Source organism: Rhopilema esculentum, chromosome 12 (assembly GCF_057945365.1).
Source record: "Rhopilema esculentum isolate cy_ngs chromosome 12, ASM5794536v1, whole genome shotgun sequence".
NCBI classification, from domain to species: domain Eukaryota; kingdom Metazoa; phylum Cnidaria; class Scyphozoa; order Rhizostomeae; family Rhizostomatidae; genus Rhopilema; species Rhopilema esculentum.
In genome coordinates, this window is record NC_142826.1 from 8808293 (window position 1) to 8831283 (window position 22991).

The following is a 22991-nucleotide window of genomic DNA, read 5'->3' on the forward strand; positions in this document are numbered from 1 at the left end:
AGTCTTTGAATAAGCTATAAGGTCTTACGCTGATTGCGCTTATAATTCAGGACGCATCTTTCTTTAAAATGTTTAAGCTTTTTAGCAATTGACTAATAAAGTTAACATCAGGATATTGGGTTCTCATATTTTTGTACAGTATTAGAAAAAGGTCGCATCAATATTATGGCTTCTCTTAAAGGGACCTTTAGTATTAAAAAATAAAGGACACACCCCATTGTGATGATTATTTTTCCGAACATACAATCAAAAATTCACATGTTTTCCTAAACATGAGACAGTTAAACAGTATTAACCCAGGATAATCTTTTAAATATTTGGTCTCGCTACAAATAGCGGTTCCCTAGAAATTAATGAATATCATAAAAAAACCTGAACGAAATATGATTTTGCTAAAAAATTAATGCTGAGATATTTTAATATAAAACTGCTTAGGTTGATTTCTAAAGCGAAAAAATAATTAAATAGGCAAAATCAGTTGAAAGTATATGGTTGATCTCAAGGCCTAAGAACAAATCTCTACGTTCTTGCCACTGGTTTAATATTCTGATTCCAAACTGTGTAATCATTGCTGCCATTACAGGAACTCCTGTTACCGCATCTTATAACAAAAAGCAATCTTCTAAAAAATCCGCAAAGGAATTTGGAATTCAACCAGGATGAAAAAAAATATAATTATTAAACAAAGGTGGAAACTCACAACATTAGGAACGGCATCTTCCTTCATTTTTTCCAGATGCTCGTCATTCAGGTTGGAATTCGTGAAGTCAAATCTACAAAAAATGATGCAAAGGAATACCAGTTATCGACTAAATTCCAAAGCTAATAGTATTCTTTGATCTTATTAGAAAACAATATAAGCCAGAAAGAAAAATCTGCAGGCCTTTTCTGGGATGGTACTGTAAAAACCAACAAACTGCATGTTTTTACAACAGCAAATATTCTTTGACAAGGCAATATCCAAACGATAGTAGACTTTGCATTTGTGTGCTATTGCAAGATTGCAAGGAAGAGAAATTGCAGACGACATTGGTCATTCATCAGACCACAACTGTGTGGAGTTCGTATTATTTGATTAACAAGTCAAAACAAAGCAGGCTTTCTTTGTGTAAATACTTTCTCAAATTCCTTGCTAGGCCAAGCTGCACTCAAACGAAAGTACAGCATGGACGCCATCTTTCTTTTCTTGCACAAATTAATTTCCTATTGCATATTAAAGACATATGCAGCGGAATATTGCAATAAATTAAATACTGAAACTCCCTGCAAAGAATTTTGAATACAAAGGAATACACTACTTTAAAGAGACATGGAACCTTGGCTTTGGTAGTTGAAATACGGTATTATAAAATATACAGAACCAAGAAAACAAGTAAATGTGCTAAAGATGCGAAACATGGAAGTTATAGCTGTTGCAGTTATATTAAAAAAGATTTTTTAATGTCATACGACACTTATGGATAACAGTCATTAGAAAGACATTTCCGTATCATGTTGCCAACATGGCCACATTAGGTTGGATTTCTTAAGGAAACAAAGATTACCTAAGATGGTGAGATAGTTTACATATGGCGCTTCAAACGCCAGGTAAATGCTTGGACATTATTGAACGCTAATGCGTCAGTTGAACGTATTTATTTAAAGTTTATGGATGGATTGCTGACACTAGTCTGTGAACACTGGGTATAATGCGTTCGGATAAAAACCCAGAAATGCGTCTGATACCATGATAATCCCGTAATCTTAGTTGCAGCCAAGTAATAACGATTCTTGGCTTAGAGAAAATGACAAAAGCAAGATATCCTTCTGATTACTGCAATAGCATCAAAATAAAGTAAAGCATTGCTAGTAAAAATCTCAAAGTGGACTGGAAGGTTGTCAAGGTATGACAAAAATAAGACATTGATAAATAAAAATTGAAAGTGAACTGTCAGGCTGTTAAAGAATCGAAAAAACTACAGCATTGATAGACAAATGACAAAGGTTACGGTATTCGCGAGACCCCTGGCTTGATGAGTTACAGTACGCTTCAAGAAGCAGCACTGGGGTACTAGATACAAAACAATCTAGGCAGGCTCATAAACGCTAACTTGACATTGCACAAAGGGTCTTGGGCTCCCTAGCCTGCGTCACAGACCTGATAAGGAGATATGGTCTGTGACGAAGGCTATGGGTTGTGCATTTATGACAGAATTTGGATAAGCTACTAATAAACCTTTCTTTGAACATAGATACAAAGACAATTATTTACGCAAAAATCTACTATAAGAACAAGAACAGTTTTACAGAATTAATATGCAATGAAAACTATTACTTCAGCGTGAACGGAATTCTGGAAAAATTTCCATCTGCTAAAGGTTTAATTTATTCAAATTATTCAAAAAAAATGTTTGCACAAGATAAACAACGAATTCCTGATTTCCCTTAGCAACTGTAAAAGTGGTCTTTCAAAAGCCTAAATCTCTTTTTGGAGCAAATTATTTGACTTTGAAACGATTCATTGGTAATTGAAAGAAGCTGATATGTTGGTGCAATTGAAAGAAAGATAGTTTTTAAGGTTTATTGGTAAAAGTAAAGAAGCATCGTTTGTGTACCATTTCTGGCTAGTGAGAGAAGGAGTAACACATAAGGTTATTAGAGAGGTATGAAGCACAAAGAAATACGGCGTTCAAAGCACAGTTTAACGAATTTTAACCGATGAAGAGCTCTCAGTTTTGAAGCTGTATTCGAAACCGAAAAATTATCACATTTTCTTTATTCAACAGATAAACTACATCAAAGATGTTAGAGCCTTCTGGGATGCGTCGGAATCTCCGTATTTTTTCTGCTGCTTCCAAGGTTAACGACAACATTCCTGCGTTTTTAGTACAGCTTTTTACAGCCTTAAGTAACAAAGAGGAAACCTAATGCGATCTGAGAAGGCCAAAATTCATCCCATAGCAAAATATTCACGCTAAATAGCTCAAGTCGAATTAGACAAGACACTGCTTTCATGGACAAACAACAGGTTTGCCTTTACTTTCAGTGAGATCCAGGTAGCATTTCAGTTGCTATTCGTCAAAATTCAGTATTAAATTCAGTATTTTCGAATTAAATCAAACTTAAGCTGACAAAATTAATCCAATCAGTAACATTTGACGAGCTTTTGAGGTCGGAATCCAACTACGAATGTTAGCTTCAGAAAGCGGTTATCATTGATGTGTTTAGAGTCATTGCAACTCTTTTGAACGCAGCCGGGTTTTTTCAAGCCAGTTATGCAAAGTTACTATGCAGGCCAGGAAAACGCCGCCAATTTCTACTTCATCGTAACCACATATTTGATTAGATAGTTCCTTAAGAGTTTCACAAATTACTTTATAGTTTTATCTAGCGCAAGGATAAAACCTAGGTATTGACACCATCAATGTAGCACTGTATAGAAAGCGTTTCAAAGAGATTTGCAACTTGGTCGTTTCGTAAAATTAATTTAGAGAAATTAGTTGAATTTGTATCAAACAAAATTTTCTTAACTGGCTCAAGGGTGGCAAAAACAAAATTAGAATTCTTTCCGTCCTACCAATAAACGGAATCAGAAGCAAAGAGGAGATTATTCATAAAGTTATTAACTGAAGATGAAAGTATTCAATAGGGGTAGCACGCCCGGCCTCGCACACGAGCCAGCAGTCTCTTTTTCAAAGCAAACAACAGTGAATCTACATAGATTACCAGAACATCAAAAGAACTACAATCCTGGGTCTTATTGTTGAGAAAAATGGTTAACTAGATATATCGAGTTGGAGAGAGAGAATGGGTGCATCTCTACATATTTGGTCCTGGATTGGGTAACGTTCAAGAACTGTACAAATAGTGCAAAAGACATTCAACAGAATCTCAGAGTTTTGTCCAATTTCGAATGCAAAAGACAGATTGAAGAAGGAGAAGACTAAGGAACTAGAAAGCTTATGCTCAATTGCTGGCTAATAAGTTATGAATGTCGTTATGAAAATATGAATAGACAAAGGATATCACAATATTCTTACTTCAGTACTAATGAAATAAGAATATAGTTGAATTTTATTATGATCAGGTATAAAAAGACCGACAATTATCGTTGTTTGACGAATCACCTACATCCAATGCAAAGAAAGTTTTTAAAGATCTAACCAAACCTAACTGAATAAACAAAAGTTTGTTAGTTAGCTCTGTCTTAACTCCTAAATAATTTACTGAATTCACGTATTACATGAACGTCTTCCGTAAATCAACTATTGATCTTTCACTGGAAGCAGCTATTAGGCAACAAGTCACAGAAATGGCCTGTAATCATAGTGTCACCCAGCTAAAACCCCGATAAAAAGGTAATCTCTTAAGCTGGACGTAATTCCGGCACCGCAAATAATTCACATGAGCATTTTTTAAGAGTCAGACAGCGTAGCAATTAATCAAACAAGAGTAAGCTCTCAAACAAAGAGGTGTATATAAACGTACAACAGCACAAATCCATTTTGCTCCATTTAGCGCCAGATTTGCCTCTACTCTGCCGCGCGGTACAGTGGTGTTTGATTTTGCTTTAAACCTTTTCACTTTTGTAATGCATCTGTGTCGAGCCTGAGACCATAACAAGCATTTAACGGATAGAGATGCACAATTTAGTAAGAATTTCCAGCACCATTTTAAGACAAAACCACTTTATACCTGCTTATGACATCAACTAAAAAGTACACAGCTGTTACCTGTGTAACAAAAATTGTGGAACAAGGCAATTCTTAGCAGTAACCCTGAATTACCTAAGTTACGTGAAACCAGGCAAAAAATACAGTATTTTATTTGCATTATTATCATGTATCAACCAAAGCGACCAGGCTATTAAAAGTGCAATTTGGAAAGCCATACATGATAAGCTTTTTTTTTAATTAATTCATCATCAATATCTACAGAGTTTTGAAATCTTTTTTGTTATTTTTGTATGGAAGAGCAGTCCACAAAAGAACAGAAATTTACATTGCCTAGATCATGGAACATCATTCATCTTGAAACTGTAACGAAATTTGGTACTCAAGATCGTAAGAATCTAGAGAATTCTTGGTTAATTTTTTAAATGTACAAGACAAATTTAATCCTTTTTACCAAGGAAAATGTAATCAGTGCCTGTTGAGCAGAAAACAGTATTTTATGAGAAATCTAGAAAATTGAGTGGGACGAAAAAAACAAATCTTATTAATAATGTCAAACTTACAGGCAGGGTAGAAATGTAGGTAAACTAGAATCGTATGACACGATCTAAACGATACATGGTTTGAATTTGTGCCAGATAATTTGAAATCAGCAGCTGCATTTTAAAAGTAGGTGTCTCTTTTAGGTAATATCAAAATCGGATTTACAGATAGAAACATTCTTCAGTTTCCTTTTGAACTTGGGTTGCCTATCAATTTTTACACGGATTAACTCTTGAATAAGAAATTTCTTGTGGCCAAGTGAACTCTGATAAAATCAGGTACATAATATCACTGGGAGGAAATATTCTTATTTACTTGCTGGTATAGATTTTTGTTATTTACAAATAATTTACAACCAGCTGATACACACATGATACATGAGAACTTTAAAATACATTCATTAAACTCATTTTAAGCTGGCTGCAAAGTCATTACCGAGCCAGCGTTACTTTGTATAGTGCTATTCACAAGGCCTAGAAAATAGGCCATTGCGTACAATATTATATTGCATGCGATTGTGAAATAAAAACTGTTTATATGTAACAGTACTTAGTTAAGTATGAATATAAAAGCGTGGGAGGAAATATTATTCTTAGCCCAGTTTCTAAAAACTAACGTACTCTGTTTACATTCTCACATACCAATTAGAAACTGATCGTATGATGGCACGAAATCGGTCAGTTTCTTAAGCACACAGAAGATTCCAAGTCTTAAGCGAAGTACTTCATTTCCAAAAAAGTGCACAAAATGTTTGCATTCAAGGACAGGGGATGAGAACATGGGATTAGAAAGCGAATTACGGGCGCAAAACAAATTAACACGAAGGGCACACAAAGACGCCGAAAAGCCTTACACGAAAAATGAGACAACCAGTTCTTACAAGGTCCTCCAAACAAACGCGGTTTCTCATGCAATATGAGGTGAATGCTTGCAACGGACTTACGGTGACTTAAAAATGACTATGGCAGATGTTGCAACCATGGGAAAGTTTGCAGAATGCGGATAAGGAGGGTAAAGAATTGTAAAGGTCTTTAAATCACGTAAAGGTCGAAAAACAGTGCTATTTATTGTTTTATCTGCCCTTTTTTGCATAGTGCCATTTAAAAGGCACCGAGGCATCATCAAAGAAGTCATACATCAAAGACAGTTGTTTTATGGTGCGGTACATTTTTATAAGAAAAGGCATTCGTGGATCTGAAATACAAGTGTATGAAGTGGCTTAAAACCTTTATGACTGCGATAACTATTTTGCTACTTCCAACACTATCTTGTAACGGCATGAAGAAAAAAATTTTATGAAGACGAAGTAGAATTGTTTAAACAAAAGAGCATGCAGCGTACGATTGTGTTTCAAATATTTTTTCTCACAAATCGAGACTGTATTACAAGCTTTAGGCAAGAAATTTTTTGGGAAAATTTTGGAAAAAGTGTACAAAATTTAATTACGAAAGATTTTATCCCAAAATTGAATTCAAGGTAGGAATCAGTGCTTCAAGCAAATGGTATGGGATGCATTCACATACCGGAGGAAGATATATTGTCAGCAGCTCTGAAGAAAGACCAGTGATAAGAGGCTGGGTACTAGGTAAAAAAACTTGGAAAAAAATTTCAGCTTAAAGAAAATTTTTTGGAATATTTATGCAAGGCAGATTGAAAACGAGGCCTAATTTGAAAGAAAAAATTTGCTCTTAGAAGCGGCAAAGAAACATAAGCTTTGAGCTAAAAATCAAACGATCCACTTGAAAAATTATATCGACCTTTTTGTAGCAATATATGCTTATAGACTTAATGAAATATACGTCATAAAAGATAGGCTTTCAGAAGCCCATGCACAATATGGAGAGCTACTGCTTACTGAGAAGTTAGGGTGTGGAAGGGGAAGGTGTCAGCAACGATAAGGCTGCCAGTTGCAGTATAAGTATAGGGCCATCTTTTATAAGGCCGAAGAAATAATTTGCTGCAGGAAAAGTAGAGTAGGAGAGACGCTTTCGCGATATTATGCCTCAGCAAGAGTAGCTTGCACGGTACAACGAGTAGGTTTGGTAAAGCTAAAATGCAAGAATGGCTTTAACGAATCCACTGGCAATAATGTTGAAAGACTAGAAGATGGTTGATGGGTGAATGAATGGCAAGGAGAGGAAGGAATCAATTAATTAAGAAATAATAGGCAGGAAATTCAATGCACTTTGTATTCATGATGGATGCAAAAGGCTTGTCGTTTCTGAACCCAAGAGGAAATAAGTCATAGAATTAATTGTAAAAGAAAATATGGCAACGAGTAACTAGAAAGTTTTCTACGAATCAAGAAAGTAGCAGCAAAGGTTTGAGAACCATTAATTACCAAAAACCACAATAGCATGTATTGGTCAGAGGCGAGGGCTACATCTTGTCGAGGTATATCGGCCAAATGCTCGTCCATCCTGAGAACAGTTTTAGGCATAACAGTAACGGGAGGTATGAAGATATAGAGTAACGGGAGGTATGGACTATAAATATGTTGTGTTTTGTACTAAGCGGATAACTTAGAAGTGAAATATTAAGCCACAAGTTGAGCTGCTAAAGTAAACAGTTCCCTGATATGGAATGATAATCAAAGATATGGAATGTATGATATGCAAAAAATTAATAAGACAAGTGATGGTTAATGTTGTTGATATTGCTGTAGATAGTGATTTGGAAGGAGTCGAATTTTTAAGGTCGCGACATAAACTGAGCATTTAAACTGGCGTCTGAGAACAAGAGCATAGCAACAAAATAATAAGATCTATATAAAATAACTCTGCTTGGTTTTACTTCGTTGGCCAGTAATTAGTTTACAGTTTAACCTAATTCAAATAATATTCAGTAGCTTACCCGAAGACGCTGTCTCCAACATTGAGGACATGGCCAAGATGCGTCCTGCAGTGAACCTGGTCAACCGACCCCATTTCATTTGTTCGCATCAAGTAGACATCGGCAAGCAAGTACTAAAATAAAACGACACCCAATTCCTTCAGCCACAGTTTAGAAAATGGTTTGCATTCAACTTTTAAACTGATTCATTGAAATTTAGAACTGAAGGTTATAACTTTCAAATACGAAGGCAATTTTTTTCGTGTTTTGTTTTTGACGATTGGCAAATTTTTACTTTTTGTCGAAAACCACCTGTAAAAACAAGACTTTGCTGGCAAAAACCGCGAGACGTGAAATCGAGCTCTGTGAACTAGTAATGTTGAATCAACAGATTTCATTTGCCTAATGATGGAATTAAGCGTGCAACATGGAGCTGCAACTTAAGGCCGTCCTGTTTGACACTACAACGTTTCAATGAAGATGCATACAAAAAGAAGATAAAACTGGGAAACTCAATCTTAATCTATTAATGACAGTTCTTGGCTGATGTACAACGACAAATCCTTGCCAAAAACAATAAAAAAGGCATTACAGTGCTTTTTCTAACACTACTACCCAACTAACTCATAACACCGTACATTCGCTCCATAAACAATTTTAATGAGCAAATTGCTATTCGTAATTGATTGCAGCACACTTTGTCACATAAAAACCATGCTAATAAAGCATTGACATAAAAATACTTTATCATTAACATTATCTTGAGAAAGAGGGGCTTTGTTCAATGGTAAGGGACGTTTTTCAAGAGTGGTGACAAGGATTGATTGTAGAAGTATTGAAACAGTGAAAATTGTCAATGCTGACTGGAATTTTTAAAACGTGAAGATATCAGAGACACGTAATGATCAGTGGCCTAAGAGGATCAGAAGAAAGAATTGGCCTTGAAGAGTAAGAAGATTATAGGAAGAAATGAATTCTGTTATCTCCTGATCGCTAATGCCAAGTTAACAAAAACTAATTTTGAGCGATATCTGCATGATGAAGAAAAATGAAGCATAATTCATTACTCTGCTCTTGGCAAGAAACTTGGTTCCTCCTCCTGCAGCATCCATTTCGAGAACCGTGTAGTCAGTTAGCTGTTTTGAAGCGCACATACTGCTGAATGGACTTCGCCAGTACAAATTTGCAGATACTTCAGCAACTTTAACAGAAAAATAAAATATTTAAAAAAACCAATTTTAATGTGTCATGTTTTAAGAGAAAAGCCAACTTAGGTCTTTTTCCATTCCAACTCATTAAGGGAACTGCAATTTTCTATTTCATTTAGCAAAACGTTGTTTTCCTTTACTAAGATGTGATTTAATAAAACTTTTCAATCATTATCTTAAAATGACTGTCAGGCCTCTGTAAGAAAGAGTAAAGTTCTCATTTTAACAAACAGTTGAGGCTACATTGTTGAGAAAATTGAGGAAACAATAGTCTAAAATGATTATGGATAGCTGTGAAAAGAAAATAAACTGGTTAACCATGAAAATGATCGACACAATGACAGCTCACGTGACAGATTGCATCCAATAGGCGATGGGATTTGTAGTAACAACTGCCTTATTCATGAAGTCATCACTGTTACAAAAAAGCTCACCTTGTGTTGTGGCTGGGTTGATTAAATGCAACGAATTTGTTACTTTGTAGCATACCAAGATCTGACTGTAAAATAAAAGTTACATGCATCATCAGTTTCAGAATAAAACTGGGCGATAAAAGTCGATCATGTACAACTTTCCTTGCCTAATAACAAGAGCATATGATAGATTAGATGAAGACGCAAACAGCTGCAAGAACTCTCCTTTACGACAAGCATGAATCCTTTCTCATTTCAAAATCATTGTGTACAAAAGTCTGTTGGACACATCGAGCAATAAAAATCATTGCACTTTTGTTTCAAGGACAAATATGCAAACATATCAATCAATTAAAAACCTAGATGTAAAAACTGTACTTTTACGATAAATTTTGAAATATTTCATTTTAGCAAGAAAAGCTACTATTTTAGTAAACTATGAATTCTTATCATCTTCAAAAGAAGTCATTAACGATTTCCCGTGACGTCAGGCAATAGAAGCCCTGGAGGTCTCAACACCATGTGTCCAATCAATTGAACGTATCCTGAAGCTGCCCCTTCGACGTCACGCTTATTGGCATTTATCTGCGATAAAAATTACAGAGCCGTGGAAAAATGAGAATAACATGTAGTCATTTGGATTTGCTTTCTGATTTTCCCATCATACTCCTAGGTTCACATTCCTTAGAGATTAGAGATTGAGAATGTCCTAAACGATTACGTCAGATTTTTAATTTCTACAGCGTTGTGATATTAAGGAAGCAACAGGGTTGGGCTTTGTAAATCTTGTCACCATCAAGAGTAACGCAGGGACCTGACTTTTAAAAGGCAAAATATCCGTATCTTTCAAAATACTACTTTAGCGAAATAATCTTTTTGACAAAAGCTCAATCCATCTTTATTCCCCAAAGCTATATTGATAAAAGCATTACGGGATTATCAACCTAATATTAAACTCAGTTTAGCCTATAATCTGCTTTAATTAACCCATGTCACTTTACATTAGTAAATATTATAAGTATATCTTTAGTAATTTTCGCGGTCTCATCAAAACAAGCTAATCCTCTGAATAGTCGAATGCATTAATTAAATTGATATCGGTTTACCTCGCCTTAATGGTAATTGTCTTGATTGGCCTAATTTTGGGGATTACAAGAAAAGTTTGAAACTGGGTTTTTCAAAATCCTTCGGCTCAAATGCTGACAGGGGGCGGGATAATTTGAGAAGCCGGAAGATTGAGGCCTGCTTTTGCCATTAGCACACAAAAATACGATTTCGCATTGAAAGTCTGTTGATAATAACCCCAAAAATTTGAGAAATAGAACCACAATGTAAATCTTTAAGGCATGACTTGAGAGAAGAATGATGTTGACATATCAGCATATAAACAGAAAAAGACACGATTAGAGATAATGGGGCAGTATTGGAGTATAAGGGTGATCAGTATATATAGTTTCATGCAATGCCTTGTTTACAGTTATTAAATGACACACTGCCTAAAATTTTAGAAAATACCAATATTCTCTTAAAACTAAATTCTCATTCCTATCGACCGAGCCGAGCCTCCTATCGAGACAGGATCGTAGCTGTCATTTCTGTCTCCTTTTGGCTACCTTTTCGCTTGACATCTAACTTGCAGCAAAAGCGTACAAAATCAAACTCGTAAAAAGCAGCTATCAGGTTAGGATTGTGCAAGACAATTTAATTGCTGCTTAACTGTTTTAGAGTAGGGTATTTTCAATAATACTAGCAATATACTTACCCAATGTTTCCAAGAGACTTTGAAAGCTTCATCGGTAGACACACAATATCATCCTTGAAAAAAGCAAAAAGATTTGCAAGAAGAGAGCAACTATGCTTTTTATGAAAAGAATTGGGGGAACTGGAAACTTGCAGAGTGAGTACCTGAAAATCTAAAAAGGTGCTGCACTGACTGTTTTTTATCTAAGGACTCTAGTGTTGAACATATATGCATCGTTAGGGATAAGTGTTAAGTGTTAACTTCTGGCCACATAGGTTAGGTGCCTACAGAAGTGACAGACGGACGGAAACACGATTTCGTTATTCTGCTGCAAAGGGGAAAAAACAGGACCAGGCGAATTTGCACAAACTAACAAGGACAAGATATCGATAAAACAGTATTTTGGTATGATTGATGAATGACGTAATTCGATGAATGACGTAATTCGTGGCCAGTTTTGCTTTCATTTGCGCGATAAAAGCCATCAGAAGGAATACGCAAGCAACTTTTATGGAAAACCCTTGTTGTACAAACATGTTCTAACAGAGAACTGTAAATATTAAGATGGTTGCCAAAGGTTTACATTCTCCTTTGGGTATCTCCATTACTTTGGAAGTATACAGCCAAAATCTATGAACAAAACACAATTGTTGCAGTTATGTGTCAAGTTTACCGAGCACTCGATTGCCAGCTTTAACTCCATTTATTAATTAAGAATGACTATATTCGATGTCATTTTGTATGTCAAAGAAAAATCAAGCAAAAAACCATAAATCAAATGTTTCGTTTCGCTATATTAGCGTTTCCAGTAGAGTTAAACCAAAACATTCTTCAATAAACTGACCTTAATCATACACTAAGTTATCGTTTAAAATAAGCATATAGCGCGCTTTTAGTTGTTTTTTGCCTTTATTCGCCCGGAAAGACCATCTTGGAGAGCGCAAGGTATTTCAAACTGGATCAAATGAATCACTGTTTTGACACATCGCACATTGACAACTGTTGTCATCTGGGTGAATAGGTCGACTTCCCAAACTAATTTATCTTGAAATGCTTGCTATAAGAAGTTCTTTTTTCTAGATAAGATCTTGTTAGCAGGCATTTTTTACATTTCAAAAGATTCACAACCCGGACCAAACTGACTAACGCAAATGCTATAGGACGCAAAGGTCTTCAGGGCTTATTTTTGACACCTTGATAATAGCTGGTACTTTGTCTAAGCTTTTCTAGGATTGACTTGTTTCTAAGACACAGCGGGATAAGCTAAAATTTCACCAGAAAGGGAGGGAGTTTTATATTTTGGCTTTACTATCTATCAAAAAATCATTAAAACAAGAATCACTGAGAGTGGTATTTGGTTACAAGGGAAATCATTTAAGCCGAATGCTTCAAGGGAGATTTAGCTTGCACGTGGCCTTTATTAATCAGCAATACAGAATCTCTAGGGCTCACTTTATGAAACACTTCAAGACTTCGATACTAGCTCTAGCAATATCTGCACCATTTGAGCAACGACCGCTAAATCAAGCAATCCATACAATAACTAAGGTGATTACAAATGTGGTTGATTGTTATCGACACCCTCCAAGAACAATTTATTGAGCGGTAGGCATGGGTGGCAAATTCAATCGCACAAAGAACTAAATGTAAAATATGATGTGAATAACTGTTCAGAGTGAATGAACTTATTCAACAGAAAAAATCGACTTTGTTTTAGCATAAACTTGTATCTGGATAGTCAGACTACTGTGAATTTTTCGAAAGAAAAGCAAACATCAAAGAATAAAGCAAATAAAAACTAGTAGGATAAAATGGTATTGACGAAATAAGTTGGGTGATCACTAAATACTGAAAGGCCATACATAATTAATCTTTCTAATTATCTCCCGGCCACAAATGATGGCTTTATGGGCCGGATATGGCCTGCAGGGCTTGTGTTTGATACTTTTGTATCATTTGATATTTTCCTCTCGAAGGTTAAATTCAAAATGACAAATTTGCCAGGTACTTGAGAGTAGATGAAGAACATAATAACTCGAAAGGGAATTAAAATATCATTGCGAAGAATCACAATTGCAATGGGGGGAAAGCCACAACTTCTTCAAGGCTTTTGCTTAGGTATTTATTCTCCACAATTATAAGCTAAACATATAGGGACCTTTAATTGTGATATAAATTAATTGTGATAGCTCTTGTGACATCACTCAAGGCCCACACAGGAAAATTGCGAGAGAAGGACAATCGAGAACAGACTTGCTAATCAACACAGATCCTATTTATACAAGCAGATGAAATTTTCTAGAAATACTGTCTAGAAATATGGTCTAAACGTATATAGTTTATTGGTATTTGACTTAAGGGGCAATAATTAGCAAGAAGCGGTGCTTGATGAAGAAATAGAAGGAGCATAAATGAAAGATTTTTAAGTTGTTAATAAAAGTGACAGATCCTGTGAGCCGAGAGAAAGAACAGAATGAATAGCAATAAACATAATGCACAGGCTTTGCCTGTTAAGAGACAAACAATAAAGGATTTTGCCCTAAGAAAGGCTTTCATGAGAAAAACTCTTTCAGATTCACAAGATTAGAAATATCAACAAAAGTGAATTATCTGCATGAAAAAGCATAACGTACAGGCGGGTTTCACATGCACTAGAAGACATTAAAGCACAAATTTTTACTTTGGAGAAACTATTAGTGCCCTTTATACGACAGGTTACCCTGATTTACGACACAGGCCTAATTATACAGGATTAAGCATCTCAAAATGATCTTTGACAGCTGTCAAACCACAAAACTATGAAGTCCTGATAGCATTGGTTTGTAGAAGGCCTAGAAGTCAAATGCAACTGAACTGCAAACGAATTAAAGCTTTCCGTGGTTTAAGGGTTTGAAAATAGAACCTCTACCCTGACTGACTTAAACAATGGTAAAATGTAACCTTGAAGAATTCCTAACTTAATCTAAAATGACGAAGAGTACACGTCGAAACCATATACCCATATAACACTGACAATTTTGATGGCTTCTAGTCCAAGCCTATCAGATTCTTTTCTACTCCTGTTGACAATGCTTGGGTTGGTTTTCTAACTTAGTATTCAGCCAAAATTTTTTTTATAATAATATCGCATTGTAAGTGTAATAGGCCCAATTTCTTTCCTTACGACTAAAACAGAAAGATTTCAGTACATTTATTTGTTTTGCTATCTGTCTTTACATTCCAGCTACAGTTATTTTTCAAGGACGCATTCTTCTATCTAACGGTTTTTTACAGTTCTCTTGAAATACAATTCCAGAACATATTTTGGCTCGATAGTAAAAAATCAAACAATAAATACTTTGCCGGTAGATAAAATAACTCGCATCATGAATGCAAGATAACTCGAAAATTGCTTATTTCAATCGTTATCATCCCATAGCAGACTCGGGGAAGATTTTCGGCAAAATCGTACAGAAATTTAAAGAATGTTTGGAGAAATATCGGGAAATCAGATCACGACGCAATACTGAATGCACAATGAAACCATTTTGCTGATATCACTTCATTGGACGTTGCCAAATATTGATAACTTATCTTCAATATTTGGAGCAAACAATCTTGATATTATATTGCAGTGACGAGAATGGAAAAGGTTAAGAACAACGCAATGAATGTTATCGCTAGAATATAAAGGGTAAGGTTAAGATTAATTTTCTGATTCGAAACTCTCCATGCTGAAGTCTTGCTTAGTCTGCCTTTCGATCTGATAATGTAAAACTGTGGATTTGTTTTTATCACATATGGTTGTTCTTTTCTTTTTGCCTGCTACCGATGACAATCTTCGTTTTAGAACTGAGCAAAGTAACGCAAACTATACCTAAATGATTTTCTACCGCAGTACTATTTACGGTAATCCTATAACTTCATTCTATTAACACAAATAATCAATGGAATCTAAATACCAGATTATGACATCAAAATCCTTATGACTGTCAGCTAGCCCGAACAAAAAACTAGTCTGTAAAGCGATTGCTCATTCCTTGCTTTCCCTTAAAATTTACCATCAAAACATTCTGCAAACCATGGATAGGATAAAGAGAAACTAAGTGTAAATAGAGTTTTAACAGAAGAAGTTATACGTTGGTTGAAAATCTTACCTTGCAAATTGGAACGAGTTCAACTGAAAACGTGTGCTTGTAATTGTAGGTATTGTTGTGTATATCATGAGATATCAGTTCCTGGGCAGTCTTATACCTAAATAAAAAAACGCATTATTTTGTTTTAATGAGAGATTCTTGTTGCTTGGGAAAAATTTTATAAAATTAAAGATTTAGAAATTAAGGTAAGACAATCACAGAACACGAATTACAAGAGAAGTCTCATTACAAAATATTTACTTGAAATATTGGCCGAGCAATTCGAGTGAGGCTTTTGCAAAGGTAACAAGCCATAAACGATGAAAACCTAAAATCTAACGAATTCGTTTTAGTTAACAGGATTTCAAGGGACGGAAAGGGATGGAAAGGGAAGCAAATGTCCATTGACGTTTAAGGGGGTGTTTCCTAAGACAAAACATGATAGATACCTGACTAAACGCATTCAATCATTTCATTGATCATACTTAAATACGATTCCAGTTGCTTTGCTTAAGACATTCATTCAAACAGAAACAATACGTCCTCTACTTCGAGTCCTTAAACACAGATGCGGATTAGGATTTCACCTGCAAGGCACAACAGACTGGAGGAAATCGACCAGCTTACGGGCTTCTTCCTTCTTGTCATAATAAAAATCGAGTCCATCTGCAAATAAAGAGAGATTAAATGGTCAATGATAAAAAGCCCTATCTGTAGAAGGATTTACCTGGTCAAATAAGCTTTCTTCGTGCAATCCTATTCTGGTAACTGATGGCTAGTAAGATCAAATACTATCTGTCTGCATAAGATGCACACTTCACCTCTTGGAAGCCAGGAAACAGCCCCGCAGGACCAAAATGACTAAAACTACCCTTCACAGTCAGGATAGTTGGTGAAGTCAAAGCGAATAGAGGAAATATTCTCCATATGATTGGCTTAAGCACCAATAAATTCTATACCACAGGCAGTGTGGCAACATAATGCATCTCTGTTTCTACGCCTACTTGAAAATTACACCAATCTAATCTATCAGTTATCACCATGAATTTAAAACTAAGTGAGCAGAGGGCTACAAAGATTAAGTTGTGGCTTTAAGAGCACACCAGGAATCCAAAAATCTAAAATAAGAACGAAGGGATCTTCTCAAATCTATTGAAGGTTCTACTTCCAACCACAAAGCCTGTTTTGGGCAAAGAATCGCAAGAGCAGGACTCCAGTCATAAAATTACTTCAGACATCAGAATCAACTTCATCTCAATACATTTTAACAACAAAAATGCAATAGTCTAATCAATTTTTTTCTCAGCTCGTAAGAAGTTCCAAACAGGTAACATGGCACCAACAAAATATAAAATTGCAATATAATTGGGTTTAATGCAGAGATGCAGATGTCATACCCATAAACTTGTCATAAAAATTTACGACGGATACAATTTGTGACTTATAAATTACCAAATATGGATAGCTGGTAAGTTAGGAAGACGATACACAGAACTACAGAAGCAAAAACATAAAAGCGCTATAATGAGAAACATAAATTTAATTTGAAGATTTTACTGACCATGCATTTGCTTAACTCTGAGGGACCTTGCATGTATATTATGCTTCAAAATCAACTGCTCAAGATAGAAGAATGTCTTTTTGTGAGGAACCTGTCATAAAAAATTACTTCATCATTTACAAATGGCACCCCAAAACATAAAGTCATTAATGTGCATTCAATGACTTTTTGAAAATATTTAAAGATTGCATCATAATGAGATGCTTCTATTATTGCACAAACATGGCTCTCTAGAATCTTTATCAAATCAATGGGGAATCTTGTATCAAATCCATGGGGAATCTTGTATCAAATCCATGGGGAATCTTGTATCAAATCCATGGGGAACTTTTTTACCACCAATTTGTTTACATGAGATGATTCTGCGTGAGATAAAAACATCAAATGATTCTAGCTATCTAAAAACAAAATAAAAAAAAATTCAAAGAAATAGATAATAAATTGCTTCATTTACCTTCTGTCTCACTTGGACTATTGCTTTCCAAAAATCTTTTGCCTCCCGTCTGTGACAAAGCTCACACATTTGTCCCTGAATGACAAATTCTACAACAAACACTTGCTGCAGAATTGTAGATCCAAACACCTGCAAAGGACAATATTGTGCAACATTAAGTAAAGATATACAACAAAGTATTTATTGAGATATTCTTTAATAAACAAAACTATTAAAAACCCCATTAAAACACAGCCACTTTAATTGAGCAATCAAAATTTGATAGAAAACTGTTTCATCTTCATTGACATGTCTTGTTAAATATAGTCATTAAATAATAGTTTTCAAATTGTTAAAAATTTTTAGCTAAATCTATCACTGACATGCCACAGCTAGAAGACACTTTTAACAACAATCTTAAAATTCTCTATGCTATCTCTACAGCTAAATACAAACTTTGTCTTTTCTTTGAGAACAAAATGTATTCCATGATTAAACATAATCTTGAAACTTGTGTTCCTTCAAAATTGCTGAAAGCTTCACTTTTGAATTCAAGTTTCTGATTTTCAAAATAAAGGCAGACAATGGATTTCAGATTCGTGTTGTTTGTTGAAAGATCTCTAAACTATAAACATAAACTTCTACTTACTTCTTTTTGAATAGTTAGCTTCACTTTAATCCTTTTGGAATGTGGCTCAGTCCAGATAAAAGTTGCATCAACCAGTTTCACCTAAAAGCAAATCACTCTACATTTGTCACTTTTGACAAATTAATATAAGTAAACCCCTAAATTTAAGATTGTTTTCTAGGACATTGACTAAGTATGAAATACTGGCTCTCTTTATTGCTTGTAATAGGTTTTCACTTGGTTTTAATTAACTTAGTACATGGCACATTGTTTCACATTTTGCCAAAATCTTTTAAGCCTCTTTGTAAGCTAAATGGATAAAATAGCAAACTAATTAGAAAAGGCAGTCAGCCAAAATCTAGCCCAATTGACCAATCATAATGCAGGGTGATATTGATACTATTCATAGGAAAAATTGAAAAACACTGCTTTAGGAAGGATAAAATTATTGGGGGTACAATTGCCCATTGGAAACAAAGGCCTTTTATAACAGGAGTTTATGCCCCCAGGACAATTGTTGTGGTGGTCCTGACAAACAAGAAAACACCCTGGAAAAGTTCATGATGACAAATTAAGTCATGTTCTTGAAACATTGGCATGTTCAAGAAAAGAGAATACTGCTTTATTTTGCTGTTCTCAGAAACAAGAAACAGCAATGTCCATCCAATATTTTGTATCTTAGAATATTTTAGATTTTTCAGGATCTTGAGAAATTACAATGCAAACCCATCACCACCCAAACCCATTATTAGAATGATTTATCGATATTGTAGAGATTGGTAGAAAAAGCTCCATGTACCTTGGTTATATACACTGAAGATTTATTTACATCAGACTGTTTCAAATGGCTGATTGATTAGAAAAAATTCAAATAATATCAGTTATCTACACGAAACAGACCTTAGCAAGACCTTTAAGCCTTTTTAGACATATTGCCATAAGCTCTCTGGATTCCAAAGCACATGCCACCCATGTTGAAGGAGGTTGTAGATATCTTTGGTTAAGAAAAGAGAAATCATATTCAGAATAATTGAATAATTTCATAAAAATTCATTACATTAGCTCCATGACTAATGAAAATTTGGTGCATATTGAAGATCAGATAAAAAAATGAAAATCTACACCAGGCTGCTGTCATAGTTATCATAGTTACGTATTAACCTTGGTGCGTCATCTCTGCCAATAGAAAGACCTGAGTACTTTGAAAATACTTTCAATTTAATTTTTAAGAAATGTATAGAAGGAATACACTTTGCCTAAAACTTTCAAAAATAAAAAGCAATAACCTCTTACACAGTGGCGTAGCTAGCGGTCATGCTTGTCATGCCGGGCATGACCATCTATTCCCAGTGATAACATTTTTTGATAACAAGTGCGACCATCATTATAATCATCAGAACCGTCTTGTGTTATTTCATGAACAAGAGTGCAAGGCAGCATTTATCAATGATGGTCGCACTGTTGTGGCTAGATCCACAAGATGGGAGGCAATGCTCTGCAAGCAAAAGCTTATTGCCAAGTAGCACAGACTCATGTGGATCTCCAGAACTTTTTACAACAATGGTAGGATTTTCAGCCTGAATGGTGTTGCCCTATGAGGAGAAGTGAAAGGCACGAAAGGCTCCTTTTTGGTCCTTGGTTAACCAATAAAGATGCTTTGTGATGGGACATAAAATCAGTGAGCAGGATCATCCTGGATGATCAAACCCTTTTCAGTAATCAATTGTTTCAAGATGTGGTGCTGTTCACTGGAGATGGATGGATGAAGAAGATAGCAGTGTAATTTGGCAAACCAACAGAATTTCAGCTTAAACTCTCCCGACATTTAGCAGCATAGTCAACTGATAAGCCCTTTAAGAGCATTGTTAACATATTATGATAAGGACAATAATTTTGTAGTTAATAAATAGAGAATTCAAAACTATCTTTAATATATTCTTCAATTTTTTGTTGATTATCACATGCAATAACACTGTTTTGACACACAATTTAAGTCAAACTGACACACAGAGCTCTGTGTAGTTGAAAGTACCTGTCCAATAAATAAAATAAAATAAAATGACCAGAGACAAGTCAAGCATGTTTCTGATCTTGATAGTTGAACAGTTTTTTCTTTATATCAGCCTTTAATGTATTTGAAAATGCACAAGATCAAATTATTTCATTTAAAACCCTTATTTGCTAAATTTAGTAACATAAATGCTAAATTCTACAAGTATATAGAAACATAAATGTTTTTTTAGCTAAACTGATTTTGCAAAATATTTTTCTATTAAGTCTAAATTTACAGAAAACATTTTGCAACAAGGCTTTTCTATTATTATAGTTACTTCTATTTCATATCAAAATTGACTTTGCATATCCATTGGCCCAATTGTTTTATTCATCTATCAGTACTATTGTGATTGTTAGGTAATCATGACATCTTTGAAATACATTCAATAAATTGATCATAAGACTATTTGTGGAAAAGATGACCAAAAAGCTTATTCAGTTTCATGTGATTTATTGTGTCATTTACAAATTTTAGCTTATCTCTAAACTTTAAATTTAACAAATACATTTAAGCCTCCAAAGTGAAGGAAAGCGGGAGAATAACACAATTTTTGGTCTAAGCTAACTTTATCAACAATACTGAACTTATGTTTTTGAATGAACTCCGTCTATAGAAATTATCAACAAACAAAAACGGTGTCACAGCTATAACACACAAAGGTCATTTCATGGTGTACCAAGGTAATTGCTAAATAATAAGAAAAACTTGTTCTAAAGGTTCATCAAAATTTTTTCATAAGCTACAAGCCTTAAAATCTTTGTCCAAAAGGAACTCAGCAACTTAAAAATTGGATGTGGCAGAATTTGGCCAAATCCACATTTTTCGAAATATGTGGGAAGGGCATGACCGCTGCTATTTGGCTAGCTACACCATTGCTCTTACATACAATTCTTAACACCTAATCTTTTTCCAAGATACCTGTGAAATATGACAAAATCTAAAAAACTAACCTCTCACAACCTTTACAGAACTGCAACATTGCTTGTTTCTGGATACCATCACTTATATCAACTTTACTCCGAATGCATCCAACACACATATTAGATGCATTTGGAACTGTGGCAGAACCACATTCACAACACAATCTGAAGGAAGAAATTCAAAAACATGAAAGCATGGAAGCAGCTCACAGAATCAGAGCTCAATAAATCAGATTTTTACAATCAATAGTTTTTTTCAATTTTATTTTCCATAAACATATCGTTACATTAAAAGGCCATCACAAACCAATCTGAGCAGGGCTTAAAAAATTTTATTTGGTAGAGGTACAATGTTGTATGCAGCCTGAAAACACTAAGTACATGCAGACAAGTATCACATACAAAAATTTCGAGCTAAAGACTACCAAAGTGTAACATCATCAAAGTTCAATTTAAAAAATTTCATAATTTTGACCACATAGTTTGAAAGAATGGCATAAAATACCTTTACACCATTAGGTATGCACAAAATTGGGCTTGATATGGCCAAAATTGGATTGACTGTTAATCTAACCTGCCCCATAAAGTTACTAACCAAGATCGAATAACAATTATTTGATGGGGAAAGAGCCTGTGCTAAAGTGGCTATATTTAAACCAATTTCCAATACAAGCAACTGATTTTGTACATTTAGTAGTATTTCATAAAGATTTTTTTTGGTTATATGGTCAAAATAAAAAAATTCTAAAAGGAGTTTTTATTATGCCTATGCCATCACTCTGAACTCTAAACATTGTGACTTGGGGTCAATAATGGCAAATTTTGAAGAGACCATCTTTGTCTTCAAGATTTTGCATGTTTAAATGTTTCCTCAGTGGATAAATGAAGCGGTTTTAATAGGAAAAATACTTGGTTGGTGTAATAATTTTGCTTATTGAATGAATTTACAAGCAGATTTGGAAAAATTTTCACAAGAAATATTGATAGAAAGCATTTTTTCCCCAATTTCTTAAATTAGTTTATTTCTTTGTAACTGCAAGGCAATCTAATGCACAAAGATTGGGATCTTAATTCTACATTATCAAAACCAAATGGTTAATTGACCTAAAACCATATCAAGAAATATTGACATATTTTACAATAGAAAGTTGACATCTTTTCCAGAACGAGGAATCTGAGGGATTCTAGCCCAGTGGATATACTAGTATAAAAAAACGTAACAAACAGTTTTTTTTAGGAAGGCCAACTTGAGTGCCATGCCAAAACAGACTTAGGAAGGACCAGGATGCTGCTCGATAAGCATAGCTTTTCAGCGTTCTAAAACAACCTTCGGAAGCTAGAGGTAGCAAAAAATATATACAGTACAATACTTTTACCAAAGTTTTAGGTAGGCCTTACAAATTTCATCGTGTTCAGAGCTTTTAAATTATGAAATCTTTCATGAAAGCTCCTCTGTAAATCAAAAATTGACAACTAACAATCAATTTAATAATTCGCAACCTCTTCTTAAACAAGAAGGAAATGAAATACACGAAATTTCATACATCATATGTTGCGTTTGTTTTAGCTGGCTTTCCTTCATGTACTCCATGTTGATTCTCCACGTGAAAAGGAGGCTAGCTTCGTCGCGCCGAGGCTTGATAACTTTTTCGCCACAGCATATTGAAATGCCTGGCAATGCCAAAAATGGAATTAAAGAGATTGGTCATTCTATTATGTTCATATTTTGATTTTTTTTCAAAGTAACGTTTCTAGGCAAAGATGACCCTTTTCATACCGTGAGATATTTACCTCTATGAAGGTCGCTTATCAGTTTTCAGGAAAACAGAAAAGTGATAATTTCTGTAACACTTTTTCAAAAAGTTCTAGTCTCTGCAAAAAATGTAGAA

The 22991-nt window shown here is 34.7% G+C and overlaps 1 protein-coding gene across 1 annotated transcript in view; it reads right to left on the minus strand.

Annotated features, from left to right (window-relative positions):
• Window positions 1-22745, minus strand: part of LOC135681745 (60S ribosomal export protein NMD3) — a 27648-nt gene extending 4903 nt beyond the window's left edge. The window contains exons 1-13 of the mRNA XM_065196343.2: window positions 22647-22745; window positions 21133-21267; window positions 19027-19120; window positions 18148-18228; window positions 17520-17648; window positions 17066-17156; window positions 16092-16170; window positions 15526-15622; window positions 11411-11463; window positions 9670-9734; window positions 9095-9228; window positions 8049-8161; window positions 701-773 (exon numbers count right to left, since the gene is read on the minus strand). Coding sequence (XP_065052415.1) covers window positions 701-773; window positions 8049-8161; window positions 9095-9228; window positions 9670-9734; window positions 11411-11463; window positions 15526-15622; window positions 16092-16170; window positions 17066-17156; window positions 17520-17648; window positions 18148-18228; window positions 19027-19120; window positions 21133-21267; window positions 22647-22693 — 1191 coding nt within the window. The 5' untranslated portion in view covers window positions 22694-22745. The remainder of the gene's footprint in view (window positions 1-700; window positions 774-8048; window positions 8162-9094; window positions 9229-9669; window positions 9735-11410; window positions 11464-15525; window positions 15623-16091; window positions 16171-17065; window positions 17157-17519; window positions 17649-18147; window positions 18229-19026; window positions 19121-21132; window positions 21268-22646) is intronic.
• Between the last annotated feature and the right edge of the window lie 246 nt (window positions 22746-22991).